General features: G+C 40.5%; 2 protein-coding genes across 2 annotated transcripts in view; both read right to left on the reverse strand.

Moving 5' to 3' along the window:
* LOC149084018 (arrestin domain-containing protein 2-like) overlaps positions 1-22,357 on the reverse strand; it is a 125,786-nt gene that overhangs the window by 26,949 nt on the left and 76,480 nt on the right. The gene's annotated exons all lie outside the window — the stretch shown is intronic.
* On the reverse strand, positions 9,049-13,660 carry LOC149084019 (dipeptidyl peptidase 3-like). The gene has a single exon (XM_089234362.1). The coding sequence runs from the start codon at positions 13,609-13,611 to the stop codon at positions 11,308-11,310; it is 2,304 nt and encodes a 767-aa protein (XP_089090488.1). The 5' UTR covers positions 13,612-13,660; the 3' UTR covers positions 9,049-11,307.

The raw sequence follows: 22,357 nt of genomic DNA on the forward strand, positions 1-22,357 counted from the left end.
TGCAAATTAATTCAATGCATTGATTGAATGCATTTACCTGTAGACACAATGACGAAAAGTCATTAGATTTAGTCTTACAGCTTAAAATACATCTTGAAGGAGTTTGAATACTCAGTAAAACCCACCAAACATCGATTGATCAGTTTTTCTAAAAGATGTAAATTCAGTATATAAACTTTGCACTTGTATAATATTTCTTCTCTAATTTTAATTGCGTATCTATGCAATATTTATGTACTTTTGACTTTAAATGCATTTCTATTTTGTCAGAATTTCATTCACATTCAAATAAAGAACCATTTTAGTTATTGTTAACACTATATAATGTAACTTAAACAGCCCCCCCCCCCCCCGATACGGCCACCCTTTTTTACGGACAATTTTTTTTTGTCCGCAAAAGATTAAATTGGAAGTAATCATGTACGTTCAGTGTTTGTGTCCTAAAAAATTTTTTCAAAATAAGAACTTTTTTTGATACGAAATTTATTTTCATCTTTCGCAACGTCAATAAAAACATGGCAAACCTAAAAAATGCCTTGGGTCTTAGCTGATCCACTCAAGTCAGTTGCCCAGTGCCTTCTTGACGCATGGGCCTCAAGAGAAGAGGGTCCTCACAAAAATTAGAACCGGTTCAAATTTTCCAGAATTTGCTAAGTAGGACCTCAGAAAAATCACTTGGCCCGGGGGCCCATGATGCTCTTAAGACGGCCCTGCAGTTGCTTTAACCTCTTCACTAAGACTACGTTCTCCTAACTACGTTCAAATGACGATTTTTTTGAAAATTGTCGAAAATGGTTTTATAAATTTATTTGGAAGAACGTTTTACACACAGAATCCAAAACTATTTTATTTTTGTACATGAAATAAGTGACAACAAAGTTATGGCTGATTTAAATCATCTGCAACAATGGTTTCGAAGGCAGCAAACAATTTTCAAACGCGTTTTTTGAAGATTCATTTTTTCGTTACTTCCACGCGAAACCAAATTTCTCAGAAACTACGCAAGACATTCTCATGAAATTATTCAACAGTGTTACAGATAACGTTAGCTGTGCAATGAACAAGGATCTTGGCCATATGTTTAGAATTTAATATTTTACAGCTGTTTGAATGAACAAATTTGAATTTTTTTTGTGAAAATTCCCGTATATATAGTTTTACGAAAAAACTGTCATATCTCAGAAAATATTTTATGTATCTTAAAACTTTTAGTTCGTTGTGCACAGATGACAGTCATGGAAACATAGTGTATCTAAAGTATTCAAATAAATTGTGTGGTTTTTAGTGTACAATGTCTGGCGTAGATACTGGAAATTTGCCAATTTCGAGGACAATTTAGAATATCTCAAAAAGTTTTAGAGATATTTTTCAGAAATTTCACTGGATTTCCTTATTTCAAACCCCACTTGTTTTGTGAAAATCAGTGTTTTCAAAATAGGTGCCCCCCTCTCTCTCTCAGTTTCATTCTCTCGGTCAGAAAAAATGAATAAAAACATTATATACTGCCGAAAAACAATATTGTGTGGGTCTGGAGACTGCCAAACAACGCGAAAAAATTATCAAATACAGGGTGATTCAGAAAAGATGGGAAAAACTTTAAGAGGTGATATAGTACACATCAATACAAACAATTGTCATCAAAAAATGCATGGTCTAACATGAAACACAAACGCGCTGGAGCGTTTCGAAACGGCCGCTCCGCGAACGTTAAAACGGCATTCCTGTTGAAATTTATCGGGGGGGGGGGGAAAACATCATGCATATATGCAAAGGTAACCTGGGGAAGAAGAAACCGTATGCAAATCTGCGTCACAATGAATGAAAGGTGCGGATGCCAGCCCTGTGAAATTATTCCGTACATTAGAACGGTTACACGCTGGAATAACTTCAAAGGGCTGGTGTCAGGACCTTTTATTCACTGTGACGAATATTTGCATACGGTTTCTTCTTCTTCCTCCCCAGGTTACATTTGCATGCATGGTGTTCATTTTCTCCCGATAAATTTCAACAGGAATGCCTTTTTAACGTTTGCGGAGCGGACATTTCGATACGCGCTAGCGCGTTTGATGTTAGACCATGTATTTTTTTATGACAATTGTTTGCATTGATGTGTACTCTTAAGTTCTTTCTCTCTTAAAGTTCTTTCCATCTTTTCTGAATCATCCTGTCCTGTATATGTACTAGATACAGGGTGGGTAAAAAGTCAGTAGAAACTTTAAAAATTCACAAAAACCGAAAAAATAACCGAAATAAAAAAACGGTATGCAGAGTTAGCACCGCTGGGTCACGGGAATTTTTTTAAGACAGGAAAAAACCTCAAAAACAGTCGATAGGTGGCACTGACGTATACAAGTCAAGGAAAATATACCCAAATAACGAATAGAATGCCTCCGAATCGTTTATTACAGCAGTATGTGCGCCAAATGTCCACCACCACAGGGGATAACACATTGCAGGTGAGTCACAAATCCAGCAACGGCAGGGTGCAGCAGGTCCGGATGTATACGTGACACCTCTCGGGGGATCGCATCTTTCAGTTCCGACAGATTAGATGGACCGGATGGATACTCTCGGGATTTTAAATATCCCCATAACCAGAAGCCTGCCGGTGTCAAATCTGGAGACCGAGGAGGCCATGGGGAACCTGCAACGCCTGCTAATGATTTTGTGTTCCCCGAACGTGTGCATCAGGAATGGCTTGGCCGGAGTAGTGTGACTAGTTGTTCCATCTTGCATAAACGTGACAATAAAAAGCGCATCTCTTTCACGCAAACATGGCACGACCTTCTCGCGCAGAAGCGTTAAATAACGCTGCGCATTCCTCGTAGCCGTTCTCTACTCATTTACTGGGCCTGCGTTTTAAAGAAGAAAGGTCCTATGATGAACGAACTTGTGAAAACACACTGCACTGTCACTTTTGGGAAATGAAATAGTTTCTGCGTGTACTCACGTGGATTAGACATCACCCTGTGGCAGTTATGGGTATTAAAGTCGCCATTAGCGAAAATGAGCTTCATCTATCTACAAGATGTTAAAGACCCAGGTGGGATTCAGTTCGATTTTGGAGAAAGCCCACCTCGCAAATTCTTCCCTCTGTACGGTATCCGCTGGTAGAAGATTTTCTTCCATGACTGCAATCTGTGTGGGTACAGATCAAGGATTCCATGAAGAATATCGCGTATCGAGGATAGTGGTAAGCCCAAGCGTCTGGCAGCTTCACGAGCACTGATGGTCCCTGCAACTGATTCGGACGCTAACGCTTCCATTTCGGCTGCAACACGCGGTGGACGTGCCTTCCTTAAACATGGTCGTCCGGCTCTCTCATACAAGATCCTCCAGCGTCCAGTTTCCTCAAACCACTAAACAAGCTTTATGAGGCCTGTCGCTGTTAAAGGCCCTTTCCAGTCCTCACATTCTTCTGAACTTGGAATTCACACAAGGCAATGGTTTGCTGATTCAATAGTTCACGTAAAACAACTTCACCAACAAAGCTTTATCCTTCGCGCTCAGCATCCTTCTTCACATACACGGTTTACAACGGTGAACTGCTTGTATATTAGGAGCGCAAGTTCTTATAACCGTCTCATTTGCATATTTACACCAAAGTCGCTCGTACCAGGGCCACCTATCGGTTGTGTTTTTTTCCTCTATCTTAAAAAAATTCCCGTGACATAGTGATGCTAACCCTGCAAACCGTTTTTTATTTCGGTTATGTTTCCGGTTTTTATTCATTTTCAAAGTTTTTACGGACTTTTTGCCCATTTGGGCGGTCTTGATGGGACACCACATTATGCGTGGTGTCTCATCAAGACCGCACAAACTCTGCACAGCCAGATTCCTCGCTCGGAATACATAAAAAATGCCAAAAGTACTGTACCTGTGCGACCCATAATTTTAGAGAAAAATGCGAAAGAAAAGTATGACGTCATATTCGGTGTAAGGGAAAGAAAAAAACTTTATTGGAAACATGAACCACACCATATCGGTATTTGCATGTTTACATAGGAAGATGTTCAAAATATCCACGGCGCATATCGAGGCAAGCATGCGCTGTGGCAAGTTTTTTTCCTTGATCGGATATGACGTCATACCTTTCTTTTGCATTTTTCTCGAAAACTGGGTCATACAGGTACAGTACTTTGGGCATTTTTTATGTATTCCAAGGGAGGAATCTGGCTGTGCAGAGTTTGTGCAGTCTTGATGGGACACCCTGTATATATTTCTTCTTCTTTTTTTTTTTTTTGCGCCGACTTTTCAGGATTTGATAATTGGACAATTTGCTGACACTTTCAATTACAACGAATATCGTCTTGTATTTAACTTCATGTAGGGCTGCCCTTACCAGACGCAGGGCTTCATTACAAAAACAATCACGGGACCACCCTTCTTACAGGGCCAGACTTGGGGGGGGGGGGGTGCGACAGGGCAGGTGCGGAAGGTGCATCCGCCCCGCTAGATTTTAAGGGCCGCAAAATGGAATAAAAATTATTTTATAAAATTGTATTTTGACTTCTTATAATAAAGCAATAGCTTAAGATCCTTTCTAAGACGGAGCTAAGGGGCCGTTCAAGTATTACGTCAGCAAATTTTTAGCCATTTTTGACCACACCCCCCTTGCCAACAAAATCTCGCACTGCCCCCTACCGCCAAACGCATATTGGTGGCATCAGAAATGTACGTGGGAGGGGGAGCATAGGGGCTCATGCGCCCCCCCCCCCACAAATGGGAAAAATTTTTTTTATCCAAAATTTTTTTTAATTAAAATTTTGAAAGGAAAATACCTTTATATGTTGTTATAATAAATATCTGTTAATTTTCAGTGCTATTTGAAGAACTCAAAATTTCTCTTTAAGAAATTCATTGCGACCCACCCCTTGACCCGCGGACCAAATGTGACTCTGAAGGTTATCTGATGTGGCTTGTCCCCCCCCCCCAAACACAATTTTGTAAAAATGAACTAAGCGGCACATTTACAGATCGCTGAAATCAAGGGCGTAGCGGGGGGGGGGGACTTGGGGGTCTAGTCCCCCCCCCCCCCCCCCGAAATGTGAGAAAATGACCGAAAAAAGAGAAAAAGATGGCCAAATCCATTGTTCTGTCACTTTGGTTCCCCCCCCCCCCGAACGAAATTTCTGGCTACGCCCCTGGCTGAAATGAACTGTGGCACAGTTCCAGAACACTTAAATGATCCGTGACGCATTTAGAGATCACTTGAGTGACATGTGACACAAGTTCAGAGCACTTAAGCGGCCCCCAGTGCTGTTCTATATCACTCAAGTTACCCGCGGAACATTTCCTGATTACTTAAGTGATCCGTGGCACAATTACGGATCACTTGAGTGATGCATGGGTACAGTTCCAGAACACTTAAGCGGCCCGGACACATTTCCTGAGCACTTGAAGGATCCGTGAAGCATTTAGAGATCACTAAAGTGGCTTTGTGTAGGGGCCTTATTAACAGGGAAAATGTTAGTTAAGGTGTCCAATAACTATCCAAAGGTGTTTTTTTCCCCGTTTTTGGCACACTGAATAATATGCTATTAAAAATATTTCATATCTTCATAAAGGGTGGTTGACCAACTTTTGAATTTATATGTCATAAATGCATAAGCGGCGCACGATTTTGGATTGTTTGTACTGTCTGCACATGGTGTTTTTCGGTACATATGGTATTTTTTGATGTGGCACACGTGCATTTCTCTGCACATGACTTTTGGCAAATTGCAACTTTGACTGTCGCACCCGCATGTAAACTCCTCACATGAAAAGAAGGACAGGAGACCACAGTTCGGAGGTGCAGGAAATGACAAGGAGTACAAGATTGTATGTCGACAAATAAAATGACTTCATTATGTAGTCAAGAATAACGCGCCGATTGAGGCCCTTGTCGCGAGGCGTTCCATGTTTTCTTTGATGAGGAGCGATGTTCCCGTCTTGTAACATATTGTTCTCTCATGTCCACAATAGAGGTTCTTGGGGGGTGGTCTCCCTTCGTGGGGCGCCGTGAACCGCGCCGGCGGGGCCTTGTCGCGGGTGTCGCACTCGCGGTGCTGCCCTGACTTTGTCGAGCGGTGATGTGCCCGGGGATTGACGGTGTGCTTTCCCGGCCTGCTTGAGTCTTCGGCACGCCCACGATCAATGAGCTTATATCGCAAAAGCGACAGAGCTTGGGCGTGATCGGTTAGGGTGGTTGATGACGTAAGCATCATCCAAATCCCCCTTGTCACTAGGAGTTTACGCGGGTTCGGAGATGTATTTGAAACTACACGAGGGAGGGGGAAAGCGTGCTTGCCCGTCGAAAAAATGTTTTGTTGCGTCTCTCGATAGCGGTGGTTTAGCCCTGACAGCCATTGTGGTGCTGTGTTCCTTGGCAACTGTCTCTATAGTGAGTTTATAGCAAGCGTGCTCAACCTTTTTGAGAGTGCGGGCCACTTCATTAGTTTGAAAATGTGTCGTGGGCAGGGCCGCAACTAGATGCTTGGTCGGCCGGGGCAAGTGCGCATTTTGGCGCCCCCTTGTAATGTTGAAGGAGAGGTTTGAGAATAAAATTTGCGCCCCCTTTGGTCCGGGGCACGAGATCCGCCTGATCCTAGTTGCGGGCCACTCAAGTGCTCTGGAACGGTGCCGTGGGCCACTCGAATAAACTATAAATATGCCCCCAGTCACCTGTTGATATACTGGTCCACTTGAGACACAGCACCAGCCGCTGAAGTGCTCGGTAAACGTGCCATGGGTCACCAGTAAATGTGTAGCTGACTTCATTTTAACAAAATAAGGTTTGGTGCCACATTTGGCCCATGGGTTGAGCATACATGGTAAAGAAACAAGAATTGATCCGGGCTAGAGCTCTGTCAGCCCAACCCTTGCGGGGCCATAATTACAGAGCAGTGATGGTTAACCTTCAAATACCCAGGACCACGATTAAAGCGGAATATGGTCACCTTACATGAGGCAAGAGTACCAAAATTTGTGATGAAAGTGTATTCTGTAATGCTGAGCATTTCCAAAAAAGCATAGGATCCTCGGTTGTTATCTTGACTGATATCAGTATACAGTAGAACCTCAATTACCTGGGCTAATGGTGAGGTGACCATGGATAATCGCAAAAACTGTTAAATCACCGAGAGTAAAATAAAAAAAAGATTTAAAAAATACAAAATCGTAAAAATAAGGTATTTATGTATTTTACCTGTTTAAAATGACTATCTAGTGCGTGTGTGCATGTTATGCCAGGATGGCACAGTAATAAGATGCTCATCTACTATGAAGGTGGCCATTAAAGTCTACGAGTTTGAATCTGAGCAAAGAATATCCGAAACAAGTTCTTTACCCACTGAGCCCGAGGCGACCACCGATAGATAGTGCCTTCATTTCTCTACCCTAATCCACTGGTTGGAAATTGCAGTATGGCAATATATGACCAGTTAGTGTGCGGTAAAATGGTATCCATGTATATATATACAAAAAAATCTAATAAAAATGTATATTTATTTACAGTTGCATAGTCACACTACTGATACACCGGGCAGAAATGCAGTAGAACCTCTACTATTTTCCAGGCTAATGGTTGGGAAGGTGGGTACGGATAACCGAAAAACACGTTATTTTATTCCTGTCAGCTATTTTGCACAGTTGTAAAATGTTTAATGAGAAAATGACATTCATAGGGAATAGCACTGGTTCAGCTGATGAATCATGCAGTCAGGTGATCACATCTGAAGTTACAGCACAAGTTCCTTGTGCATTCTTTCAGTTGCAAACGAAAAAACCCACAATACATTTAGAGTGACACCCCCTATACACGACAAGCTTTATCTGGCATCCCCTGTAAATTTTCAAATGCAGATCACTCCAGGACATTGTCAACACCATCTTTGCAGACCTCTACGCAAATCGTGGCATCACTGAAGTAGACCATTTCACCTAGTCATTAGATATACTGCAAAAGTAAATCTTTCTCTAATAGGGTTACCAATAAATAGAATAGCTTATCCCCCGGAGGTAGTAAATTGTAACACAATTGACACGTTTAAAAAGAAATACGATAAACATTTTGGGGTAAATCGAGAAGCTATCCATTCTTAGAATAAGACAACTATAAGTATTCTTTATGGGCATTGTATAATATTTTATCATGTGTATATATTGTTTATAATGTTTCTAATTTCATTTTTAATTGGGTTGCTTTATTCTTGAAATATATGACACCCATATTTGTTATGAGCATCTTTTTCTCACTGGGCATTTTGCCTGTTGTGTTGTTTTTTGTATTTGTATATCGCATGAATCAGCCTGCTACATCCAACGGCTACAGGTGAAATGGCCTACTTCAGTTATGCCACAAGTTTTGCGCAGATGCCTTCTGCTATACATGACAATCTAGAGACAAGTGTTGACAATGTCCAGTTTTTATGTGTACACATGAGTGGGCGAGGGGGGGGGACTGCCATTTCAATGTGTTCACGTAGAACTTCCTCTGAAATGGGGGGGGGGGGATAGATAGAATTGTTCACAACCTTGGACCAAAGGTCCGAGAAACCGTTGCAAGAAAGGTCTTGCAAAGACTTCCATTCTCGAAATGGGAAGGGAGGTTCTGTAAAAGCAGAAACAGTTCTGTACGAAATGGAAATGTTTGTTTTCATTACTCAAAAAAACCTTCACAAAACCAATGCAAAGAAAAAAAAACCAACAGCAATGCGGCTAGGAATGAGACAAACATGAAATTACAATTTTCATGACAGTTAACCGTTTAAAGGCCAATGTTCCATAAATGGAACATATTTCATATTAACAAAAATATCACATAAAAGTTGATTCAAACATTTCCGGCTTTTTAAAATATATATATGAAAAGAGTTCTAAGTATTTTCTGAAATAAATTCTGAAACTTTTTTTGACAGAATTTTGAAATTTTTTCTCATTTTAATTAAAATTTGCCAAAATTTCAATTTTGAAGTAAATTAAAAATTATTCTACATGTTTCTACCATTTGATATATATAGATCAAAGTAAATCAAATATTTTTTTTCGTGCTGTTACACGTGAACAAGCTACACACGTTCAAACATGCATGTTCCATTTATGGAACATTGGCCTTTTAAGAGAACGGGATTCTAGAGATATCTAATATCTACGGCTGCTTCGATTTTCCCGTTCGAAACCCAGGGTATTGTCATCATTCGACGTGTGTGGGGGCGAATTCTGGGTAATATGACACAGAGGCATGTGCTTTCTGGGATGAAATGTTTATATTTATATTGGGTTACTTTTTTATTCTTGCATTTTTAGAAATACATGTTTTTGTGAACTGCAGACTAATCAAACAGAGATCAGCAATTGCAGATAGTCTTGTTATGCTCAGCTGTAGGTAACTACATCCAAAAGACATCTCACATTAGAAGCTGTAGGATATTTTTACAAACTTTTAGATATATATATATATATATATATATATATATATAACTAGTAGGATATTTATAAGTGTTGCAGATACATGACAATTACTTGCTAATGAAAATGGGAACATCACTGATGTTATTGTTGAAAATGATCTAGTGACAGCAGTTCCAACTGATGTATATGCAATTCTGGAATGCTAGATATATTTTGCAACAACGAGGATGAGAGAGGTAGTAGAAACTCCCCAAACACGTTCTTCAAAAGATGTAGGGCAGAAAAAGTGCAACACAAATCTGAACGTTTCGAGAAAAGGCAAAACAGTTTTGAGCAGTTCGAGTGGGAAAAAAAAACATTGCATGGGATAGAAAATCATTTTCCTAGAATCCGATCAAAACCTCAGCTCTGGATGCCATTGAAAAAGATTTGCCATATGACCTTTATAGCACATTGGAAAATTCATTCTGAGCAGCGAGAAGTGGATCATATTTCGCATTTCAAAGAGAAGTGACAATGAACCTTCTACGAACAAAGGAGGGGTTAATTATTCATCCAGGTCCACGTTGTAAATTGAAAAAGGTACCAGGTCATATGATGACCATTATATTGTCTGTGATGCAAGGACGGGTCACAATTTGCCAAAAAGACACTAATTGCTACTAGTGTGACAAACTTTAAGACCATTCATGGCCCAGGCGGTCCCTTAGGGGATATAAGCCATTTATCCCGAAGGGTTGAGCCTCGTGTGACAAACTGTCCATCAAAGATGTTTTCCTTCTCTTATTATGGACATTTAAAAAAAATTGGATTTTCTGAACACATTTTTATATTTAAAAAAACTGATATGTGTTGCAATTTACAGTAGAAAATTTGTGACAATTACTCCAGAAACAAAAAAATTGTGAGAATATAGGCGATACCAGTTTCTGCTTTCACCTCTCCCTAAGAATCCCCTCCTCCTTTCTGGAACATCGAGAAAAACGAAGAAAAAAATGTTTTTCTTCAAATTTCAAAGTTGATCTATGTATAAGCATGCAAAAGAACACAGAATTCCTAATTTAAAAACAATAAGTGATTCTGTTCATAGTTCGGCCTTTAAATGGTTAATCTGCGGAGTAACTTTACCAACTCATATCAGAGACCCATACAATTGCACAGGTCACAACATCTTAAGACCACCCCCCTGTAAGGAAGGCTAAGCCATGTCTGAGCACACGTGCCCAATTTGCAAGAGGATTTCATTTCCAGTGAGACCAAATGTGACATTTCTTTTCGAGTTGAACTTAGTCTAAAATAAAAAAAATCAATTTCCTTGATGTATTGGGCTGGGTGCAGTAGTACTTCACATTCAGATTTCGTTTCTGGAAAGAGAGCTTCCAATTTTACACAAACTAATCCTATGAAGAAAAATGACACCCTTGCCAAAAAATTTGCCATATAAGACAAATTCATAAACAAAATTCATTATAAGTAATATTTTTAGCATTATTTGTTGTTGCAGATTTAGTGGAATATAAAAAAAAATTATTCCAACCCATTCTTTGTATTATTCAATTTTGTTATGTGTGCTCGATTGTACATTGTAGCAGTTTCGATACAATCTGAAACTTGACAGCGAAAAGATAATTTGTATATTCACGATTCACAACTTGCATAGTTCCAAAAAATAATCAAACTATAATAACTACTGTCATCCAATAATTCACAATTCACTTTTTTATGATGTAAATTTCGCAATCATTCTTCATATTAAAAAAAATTGCTTGCATCGTAGCCATTTTACAAGCTGTTATTATCAAAACGATGGAAATCCTAGAAAATTCAACAAACTTTTACGAAATAAAAGACAAAGCGTAATTCAACTATTAGAAAATGAAACTTTCAACGGAGGGAAAAAACTGGAGTTCACTTTCACAGAAAGTAACTGGAATCCTTCTTCCACAATTCCTCGAGAATATCTTCCAGTTCGTCTTCGCCGTTGAATCTGTCCATCCAAGACTCAATGAGTCCCTCGGCGGATGAATCATAATTGCGAAGAGCGACACTGCCGTCTTTGATTGAGGTGTTAGCCTGGACAAACATTTTCCTTGGTTTCTTCCTGGCCACAACAATCTCCCTGTACTTCTTGAATGGGTAAACCCGCCCTCCACCATAGCTTATGTCTCCCACTTTGGAATAGCCATTGAACATCTTAGTGGCATTCTCTATGTCTGCTGTTGACTTATAGAGCTGCAGCTTCCGGAGGAACTTTTCCATCGCTGGCACACCAACCGTCAGGATCTTTTCCCTGTCCATCGTCATCAACAGATCGGGCTTCCCATCACTACCCTCTGTCTCCTCTAGGTTCACAAATTCTTCTCCGGCTTCCAGAAGCACCTGCAGTATGACATAACGAGCCTGACAATGTGCCTGGTTCCAGCGCTCACTGGCGACGTCGTATATATGTAAGCTTCCAAGGCCCTGGAGACACATGTCGAACCAGGTCACATATGTGACATTATCTGCCTCAATCTTATCCTTGTAACCAAAGATTTCCAGGATCTGGGGAACAATTGACAGGTGCAGGGCAACACATTCTGCCCTGCACTCCTCGTAAGCTGATCCTAATCTGCCAAACACAACATCATATGTCTCGCCCTCCTCGTACCAACTCTTCAGCTTTTCATTGGTTTCCAGGTGCAGCACATTGTCCTTATCAAAATTAAAAGTGCCGTCCTTGTGTTTTTTGAACAGTTTGCCGCTGCCGTGACCAAGCAGCTCATGCAGACCGACTGTGACCTCAAATGAACCGACCCGGTACTTTGTCAGCAGTTGGTGGTCTTCCTCTGTGACATAATTGGGCTTCAACCCCATCAGACTCGAGTAGATAACGTTACCTAATGAGACATTCTTGAACCCCTCTGTCTGTTTTATCTCCTCATAGTTCGGGATGCATATCCCGGCTGGTAAGCCACTCCCGGCAAATGTCAACACATCCAGTGATGTGAAGTCTGGACGGAGAAACCGATCTTTCTCATATGTCTTCGGCCATGGCAGCAGCGGTAGGAACTTCTCCGCATTACTCACCAGCTCCGAGAACTTCTTGCTCATCTCCTTGTTGACTACTGCCACAAAGCCTTCAAACTCTCCACGTATCCCATCCGGATCAGAGTAGACCTCAATGAACCCGATATAAGTCTCAACGACCGGTCCGACGTCTTTTATCCAGAACCGAGAACCTTCCTTGTGACGATCCAAGGAACCTGAATCGAAGCTCTGTATATAATTCTCCAACATTTCATACTGGTTCTTGTTCGCGACATATTCCTTGGCTTTCGTCAAGCACTCGTTCACACGTTTCAACAGGTGCCTGTGGTCACCATATGACATTGAGAAATCGCAACCTGTCACCCCAGGCACAGGTTTCTTCTCCAGACAATCTTTCTCCTTCACTGAGGCGAACCTCACATCGTAATGACGGTTCCCAGACTCATCCACAGATTTGAACGCCCTTGTGTTGTAGCCGTCAATGTTTTCTTTCTGCATGACCACTTTGACGCGCTCCGAATCTTCCCGGGTGAAGTTCTTTGAGATATAAGTCGTTGTGGCTTTATCGGGGAACCCTAGATGTGTTTCGGTTTTCCCCAGGGAGTACATCTTCTCTAGGCAACGGTCGAGGAGACTCTTCACAACATCGGGTTGTTGCTCGAAGGCTTTGCTCTTCAACACTAGTTTCTCGAACTTATCCTTAGGGAGATTAGGTATGAACTTACTGCCACCGAAGCTTTTATAGTTGCCCATATTAGTCAAAATTCCACAAGCGTATACAAGAAAGGCCTTGAATTCCTCCTCGTCGAACTCGCACTGGGATACAGCGACATCTTTGAGATCGGAGATAGACTGAGATCGAAACAACTTACGGAGCAACACGAAGATCAAGGGACTTTCGGGGGACGTTTGGACGAGCACGATCAGTCCGCCGTACCACGAAGCACGAGACAGGTGGTGGGCGTACAGCTTCTCCGATTCGGTCAGAGCATCGAAAGCTTTCGAGCAGTCCAACGCCACAATCGGCTGGTTGTTTGGGTACGTGGTATCTGCAGCCGCCATTTTCTTGCCGCAGTGATTCACGAGCAGACGACGACGAGAATCGAATAAGAGGACTTTCGGTATCGAATAACTACGTGAAACGAAAGATTTCAGAACGTTATGCAATACTTTATATGCAACTAACATGGAATGAGTAAACGTACAACGCCTGCCTTTTTTTTACCCGGCTTCGTGTATTGAATGGTACGGCCTTGGCAATGACTGAGTCTTTTTCCACTTTCAGTTGATCTGAGTAGATGCTTGCGCCATCTTTTAGGACTGTTTTCAAACATTCGTAAGAGTGCGAAGGATTGATTAAATGCTACTGATACAATAGGACCTCTCAAATCCGTACTCCTCATGACCTAAGTGACATATTACATATTACATTAGTTGAAAGAAGTATATAAGAGTTATTGAATGGGAAGTTTGCAAAATTAAAAGTTAAGGGCCCGGCTGAGTACGGGCCGTGTATTATTTGTTAGGGAGCGAAATTTTTGCGACCGTCCCCTACGAAGGTTGGGGCGATATTTTTGTTCATGGTAAGGGAATCTTCCGGATTTTAATGATCCATTTTTGCTTATTTCCAAATTTTTCATATTTAATGCAGTAATATACCTCTCTGAGCAATTTTATTCGTATTTTCTTTTGAAAAAAAAAATTAATACATCAATGTATTTGCCAGTGTTTCTCAAAGTGTGCATTGCGGCTCCCAAGTGCATCACGGTGAGCTGGAGATATTTATTAGTATGCTGTGAAGCGATTCTTTTATATGGGGGAAATATCTGCAAAACTGCTTTGGAGGAGCCACTGAATGAAGCTAGGGAGCCGCAGATGACTAAAGTTTTAGAACCACTGGTACTGTGTATGCTTGTAGCAGATGATTTTTATTTGAGGTACCTGATTACCTTTCTAGTCACTTTTCCATAAAATGGTACTGGAGTGAACTTTAGTAATATTTTTTGATATAAAGTGTTCCACAATGGTGAAAACAATGATAAATGTTTTTCTACCTACGTCATTTTCTATGTAAAAGTCATTTTTATGCCAAATTTTAAGAAAAATTCGTTTAATATTAAAAACACGATTGAAAAAAAATTACATGAATGGAATGTTTTTTGTTATTTTTACAGTACGTTCAACTAGTAATGGTGCAAGTTATGCACTAAAATTCAAAGGATTGTATGGTATACGCTCAAGTTACACTCAAATCTGTAACTATACGTGTGAATTTTTCAAAATTTCATTCCTAATATCGTGTATAAAACACTGTAATTGAACAAATACCTGCGACAGACCTTAGGTTTTAGTTCAAAACTTTGAAAGTGTATAGCAGAATACCATATTAAAATTTCTTAATGATATAATGAATAGATTTTTATAAATTATACTTCAAACTTAGGTAAAATGTGAAGAATAGCAGTTTTCGTAACACGCGTTTAAAAAAGATATTTAAAAATATTTTCAATCATTCTTCTTGATGGGCACGGGCTTCCTCGGATTTCGCAGTTTTTATTCACTGTTTACTTGTATGTAAAAACGCAACAGTAAAGTGGACGTAATTTCAGTTCTAAGCGTCATATAAACAAAACAAGGCCTTTCATAAAAAATTATAAAATGGAAATTGATATTTTCTTCCAAAATGACGTTTTCAACGTAGTCGGATTTTTAAAAAGGTTGGTGCACGCAAATTTTCCAAAAAAACACTTTTTACAAATTTTGAATTTTTAAATTTTATGAAATTTTTGCGTCCAACTGTGTTCAAGTCTTTGTTCTACATGTACTAAAAGTATTTTTAAAATATTTTAATAGAAACTGCTGGCATACTTTATATATGCTAAAGTTTTCCACTAGAATGCTTTTTCTCCGTTGTTTGATAAGGAACATTTTTTCAAACACACTCATTCAAATGCCTTGAAACTTTGTGTGTCTCAACACACAATGATGTTACATACTTTATCACGAGGATTTTTTATTAAAGTTATTTAAAAAAATTTTATGGCACCAAATATAGGTAAATTTTGATAAAGTTTTATGTTGTTGAAGTCCGATAAAAAAATAGCCAACGATTAAAATCCTAAAAGCTCGTGTTAAATTGTATAAAAATATCCATAGTAATTTAGAAAAAAAAATTGAGTGCCTAAAGCAAACAGAAAGTTTTTAAATGTTCCTTAAATGAAAGAGGTTTTCCCATAGGAAAGTAGGAAAGCATGGGAAGCCAAGAACGTGCACCAACCAGGGCCGTCTTAAGGGCATCATGGACCCCCGGGCCAAATGATTTTTCTGAGACCCTACCAGGAAAATTTTCGAAAATCTCAACCAGATCCCATTTTTGAGAGGCCCCCCCCCTTTTCTCTTGATGCCCCCTAACCGTGCCCGGGCGAACCCATGCCTTAAGACGGCACTGGCACCAACCCTCTTAAAAACCATATAACCATTAACCATAAACCATTTCTCATTTGCATGCCGTTACTGAGTGACCGTTACTGAGCATGACGTTAGACTGAAGGAAATTCTAACTCCGAAGTTATCTCGTGACGTATTAGCTGAAAACCCGAACATTACTTAGGTTTATGGCCTGGTGGTGTACACGGCCGTCTTAAGAGCATCATGGGCTCCCGGGCCGAGAGGTTTTTCTGAGGCCCTACCAGGTAAATTCTAGAAAATTTCAACCCAATTTCATTTTTGAGGGGCGTTTCTTCTCTTGACACCTCCCGGGCCGTGCCCGGATGGGCCCTCGCATTAAGATGGTACTGGTAGTATGCGACAGGTGCGGTCTCACCGGGCCCAGCACTCATGATAAATTATTGGAGGCTTTCACAATTCTTGAATTATTTCTTACAATAATTCTGAATTACCATAACAATTCTGGAATTTTTATATATATATATGCCACCAATTCTGAATTTTCATCAATATTTTAGAATTTTTTCTTCCGTCAATTCTGGAACTGTTTATTTAATTCTGAATTCTCATTGGTGCTGGAATTATTTGTTTATAATTCAATGATTTTTGATACACCAATTCTAAAATTTTTATTAGTGTCGGGAATTTTGCTCTATCATCACTTTAAAATTACCCTGAGAGCTGAATTTTCACCAGTTTTTGTGTTAATTTACATTTAGTTGTGCATTCAAAATGTTTTGTATATGTTACCGCCAAAGCCCGAAACCGGTCAATTCGCGACGAGGCCGGCCACTTCACGAATCGGCCAATTTCATTAAACATTGACCCGAAATTCGACATTGGCCGGCCAGATCACGAAGTGGCCGGTGATCCCTGGCCAAAGTCTGATAACAAAAGACATAATTCGGGATCATCGTCAAGTTGGGACCGTCGTGATAGAGGCCGAATCAGCCCTTGCATGTAAGGTCAGAATGGCATTGCCGTTATGCAGTGCTAAGCCCTATTGATTGAAGGCTATATATCTGTATCTTTAGCATAAAACCCCCCTCAACGGACATTAAGAGAGCGGCACCTCTCTCAAATCTGACCTCATTGGCACTCGACTCTGGGATTTATCCCGTTTCGCCTTAAGTATCATACTGGGCAGGAATGCAGCGTCGGATTTACGAGTTACCTGCATACCCATTAGTGTGAGAGCCCGGGGAAAAGGGATTCACCGATAAAATTCTTGTCAATAGAGGAAAGAGGTCGCTAATGAAATTCTTATCGACAGGAGATGGTGCTTGAAAGGTTTGAGAATCATAGTTTTAGAGGGATCCCCATGGTTTCAATTTCTTTTTTCTTTCTGGTTTGCGTTTTTTACGATTCATCTCCGCTTAGCACATACAATCTTTCGTACTTTGTATGAACAGCGGAAAGTGATACCGTTTCTCTCTATATCAGGGGTTCTTAACCTTTCTCAGCCGTGACCCAAAATCAACAACAAGATCAGCTTCGCGACCCGTGGGATTATTTATTTTTCGAAATTGGTAAAACCAGTGATGCGATAAGTGCATTTCTAACAGGACTGTAAATTGATTTGTACGACCCGTCTCGGATGCTCCTGCGAATCAAGTTTAGGTTGTGACCGATAGCTCAAGAGTCCCTGGCTAATAGTGGATTTTTGTGACCCGTCTCGGATGCTCCTGCGAATCAAGTTTAGGTTGTGACCGATAGCTCAAGAGTCCCTGGCTAATAGCGGATTTTTGCGACCCATCTCGGATGCTCCTGCGAATCAAGTTTAGGTTGTGACCCATAGCTCAAGAAGGGCGATGGAGTGAAATGTTTGGGAATCTATGGTATAGATTGACTTTGGCGATTTTTTGGGAAAAATGATTTTACTCCTTTCGTGTTTCTGATCCTAAATTAAGCAAATTCGTGCTCTCCCTCGAGAGTCAGCCCTCCCTCCTGAGTCAGTATTTCAATATCTCCCTGGCTGTAAGTGGATTTATACGACCCGTCTCGGAATCTCCCTACGAATCAAGTTTGGTTCGTGACCCATAGCTCAAGAACCCATGGCTGCTAGATGATCTAAACGACCCATCTCAGAAGGACCCCGTTAACCCAAGTTTATGTCGCGACCCATAGGTTAAGAATCCTTACTCTACACGATATTCCTTGGTCAGAAAAATGTTAAAAAGCCCTACTGATTAAATCAGTATCATTCAATTTTCTTTTTTCTTTTCTTTCAAACCGAGCACAACTCCAGTCTGTCAGCACGGGCAATTTACTACCGAATGAGTTGTGCCGGAAGTGTGAGTGTTTGTACCTAACAGTCTGAATGCGTATCTAGTGTTGTGTCTGATTGTGCTGTCATCTATATTTCAGAAGTGCAGTGAGTGAAGTGTAATGATTGAATATTTGTACCGTTTGTAGGCCCGTTGCTCTATATGGCAAGACTATTTAACGGGAAGATCGGCTCGCATTCACGCCGAAAGTGTTATTCAACTGCTATGCTGGTCCACCGACCAGTCCGCAAAGCATTTTGCTAAGATGATTTCGGACTTTATATTTGTATGAAAAGACTTCTTCGTCTAATAATAATTTAAAAAGAAAAAACAAACCAACAAATAGAATGAATTTAAGCATTTATCAAAGTTAATGCAGTGCTTTGTATCTCATAATCAACGCAGCGACTATTTTCCTGACAAAAAAAAAAAGCATACTCTAATACAGGAATTCCCAAACTTTTCGCGTCAACCCTGCCGGATCTCGAGACACTTCGGTGGTATCCTAAAATTTCCGTGACACATTTATTGGAAATCACGCTTCAATCAAACAACACATTACTACGTTCCAAATAATTTAATTCTGATCTCACGGCGTCGTAGAACGCCACGGCACCCCATTCTTGAATGACTACTCTAATACTTGGTTGACTAGACTAGATGGGGTCTAGGTAGTGTCCGATCCAATTGTCTGAATTGTGCTTAGTACTTTTCCAGCCAGTTATCACAGTCTAAGTTCAATGTATCTCGGCATTGTCATCCTGGGTCTTTTCATTCCTTTACAGAAGAAAACGTTCATTGATGAATAGATAAAAATTTTTTAGTCATTTAGTTTGCTAAAAGATTTAGCTGACTTCATTTTGTTTATTCAAAGTATTGTTGACTTCAGTCCTGCTCAATAGAAAATAACTCGGATCATAATAATTACGTTGCGGCTTACAGTACGCGTACACGTAGTAGTAATGACCGTAGTTTTCAGTCACTTGGTAAGTCGGAATAATATGAGAATAGTTGATAGAGGTCAGGGAGAAATTCTGTGAGGATAGAAAAGATCGAAATCCGGAAAAAAACATTTGCAGGGTTTAGATTTTGAATTTCTTCAGTAGTTTTGGTTACAGAAATGATCGAGAAGATTTTGTTGGGAATCATGCGTTAAAATTATTAGTAGAAGAATTGTGTTTTGTCAAATAAGTATTGATTTTTTTTGGCATACTGAACAATCAGTCCTTGAAACAAACGAGAAATGATAGCTAACATGTTGTTTCTGATGTCTCGCGCTTGTCACACAATGATATATGAATGGGTAAATTCTCATCTACACTAGAAATAAAAGCAGAGAATCGGCACCAAATATTGAAACCTATGACAGCCTTCAATCAAAAACAATAACTGAACACGTCTCCATCTCTGAAAATGAATGAGAAACTCCCCAGTTTCTATGCCGTTTATACTGTCAGTTCGATGCTACTGTAATCTGCAGGAACAATTTAGTTTGCTTACATGTTAGTACCGTTTTCCAGCTTCCTAGCTTCCCACTGGGCTATCTTTCACAAGCAGGACCGTAACTAGGCTGGTGCAACCGGAGCCCCGAGCGGAGATTGGGTCTCACAAATAATGCACATTTATTTTGCATAATTTTTTTGCCGTTTAAAGGTCTCCCTCAAGAAAATGTCTGTCCTGGGGCCCCGAGAAGGCACGCTATACGGCCCTGTTTACAAGATTTTGTTGTTCACAATTTTTGTTCTTCTTTGACATGTTTCGCTGGCAGGATCCCTTTCAGCGAGCCGAAAAGTTATTTGCTTAGTCAAAAGAAGCGGTTTTTAACCACAGGTCCTTGGAGAGACTTCAGGGGGGTCCACGAGCTTGAGAATTTTTTTTTACATTTTTTACATACAAATATTAATTTGTAAAGGGGGTCTGTGGCTTGCATATTTCTTATTTTTATTGGCACAGGAGGTCCGTGGACTTCATCTCACTAGCACAAATCGTCCGTGGAACACAAAATGTTAAGAACCCTTAGTTAAACTCATAGGCGGAGATAGACTTGGAAGTCTGGGAGTGTCACGGTCATTATTGCTGGGGGGGGGGGGGGGGCATGATGATGATGATGATGTAAATTCATATATATGTTACCGCTAAAGCTCGAAAGCCGTTAATGAGCACATTACCCAGCTAATCTGCAGATTAACTGATTTGCTCTTAGATAATCTGTAAAATAACTGATTTCTGCACTTTAGCGGTAACATATACGCACATACATTATATCAGTCGACTCCACCTTTGACGCTGGGGGCATTACCCCCTCCCCTCCCCCCATGGTGAAACTACTTCCAAAGAAAACTGAGGGAAAAATTAAAAGAAAGAAGTCATCACAAGCAATTGTCCAAAAAGTATAAATTTGAACTGATATAAAAAAATGGTAAAGATGTTCTGAAAAAGTTCCGATTCCTAACAAAAAAAACTCATTCTCATATTGCACCCCTAAAAAATAAAATTGTAGGCCCCCACGTTGGGAATCAACGAACTAGACCCTGCTTTGGCATTTCACGTCACGCTCAGAGAAAATAATTTTATCGCTATTTATATATATACACAGTCAAACCTCGTTAATGAGTCACTCTTGGGAGAGCAAAAATATGACTTAGTAAGCGGAGTGACTCGTTAAACGGAGTAAGCCATAGCTGTGCCAATTCCTGCCTTCCTATGGATGTATTCATGCAGGAAATACCAAATTTTAGTTATTTAAACGTGCTCAATCACGAAAATTGATTACTCGAGTTTCTTAATTAATGTTTATTTGCAACATAATTACGCGTTTGAAAACACAAAAATATTACCTTTTCGATTTTTCAAAATTCGAAAATTTTTCCTTGTACTCCCTTCATCTTAGCGAATGCAACTTTTGTCATTCCCGATTTTTCATACTCAACCACTAACACTGCTTTGTTTTTAATGGTGAACGAGTAAAGAGGGAAACGAATCGCCTCAACGGGTGAAGAGGCGGAGATTCGTCGAACAATGACGGAAAACTGGGAAAGCTCTGCATTTTCGTGTCCATTGTTTCACTAATCGGAGATATCGCCCCCATTGTTGCTTGTAATTGGATTTCTCGTATTGTTGTCCTTCCACTGGAAAAGAAACAAACAATCGGATGTAGACAGACTCTTATACCCTATATAAAGAGCGTCAATTACTGTTATAGTAAGCCGGTGTTGGCTTGGATGCCAATCTGATAGTTATCTTTTTATTAATTTCCCCAGATTAATTCCTAAGTGTGCCCGATAGATTCACCATCTAAAGCTCCGTGAGTTCAGGAAGTAACCACAAGCGTTGGGTCAATGAAGGGGAGATTTGGATGCACTTCCGATTCGTCCTCTACGGGCATGTCCACTCTTAACTTCCCCAGGCATGTTCCAGTAGGGCAGGGCTTTGCTCGGTCAACGTGTCCCAGTCGAAGCAGAGGCTTCCAACACGAGTTGTGATTTGCGCTTTGGTGCTTCTGGTCCTCGCGCTTCCGCGAAGGTTGAGAATTGTCTTGGCGAGAAGACTTAGTTGAGCCATTCGTAAAACAATGTAAGGTAGCCTTCGAATGTCTCCGAGTCTGCCGCCGGTTACTGCACGTGTGGTCATAAGTCAACTCTTCCCGGGGGAGTTGGAGGCTTATGGCTCGTGTGGGGGGCCGCGTATATGGCCTAAAGTCAACTCTTCCCGGGGGAGTTAGAGACCTATGGAACGCGCGCGCTCTCATTACCCAGCAACGAATTAGCAAGTTGTATAATACTGTAGTTGTATAAAGTGAGAATGAGATTTTATATGTGTGCGTTACTGAGTAGATAATAGTTTTAGCGATGGAATTAAGGCCCAGATCCCACTGCGTCGCGACAGACGCGACAGCACTCGAGGGGGAATCGGAAATATATAGGTTTATACTGTACGCGCACCAATACATCGCCTCCGCCGCTGGTGGTGAAAGCGACGAGTTTTCTGTCGCCGAAATTTACATTTTCTTCGCGGCGAAAGCTTTTGTAACCTATTGAAAGGTCTATTGTGCGTTCCCCAAACTCATTTTATACCATCGCCCAGCCCCCTCATCCGGGGCAATGGCTAGAATTGACAATGGTCGATAGAGCCTGGGCGATGCACGGAATGAAATGAAAATGAAACTCATTTTGTACGACAAAGGAACTGCTCTTCCAAGGTCTCAAGAAAAAAAAGTACTG

The sequence above is a fragment of the Pholcus phalangioides genome, unplaced genomic scaffold (assembly GCF_987345545.1).
Source record: "Pholcus phalangioides strain wild (caught in Gottingen) unplaced genomic scaffold, Ppha-v1.0 ptg000008l_1, whole genome shotgun sequence".
Classification (NCBI taxonomy): domain Eukaryota; kingdom Metazoa; phylum Arthropoda; class Arachnida; order Araneae; family Pholcidae; genus Pholcus; species Pholcus phalangioides.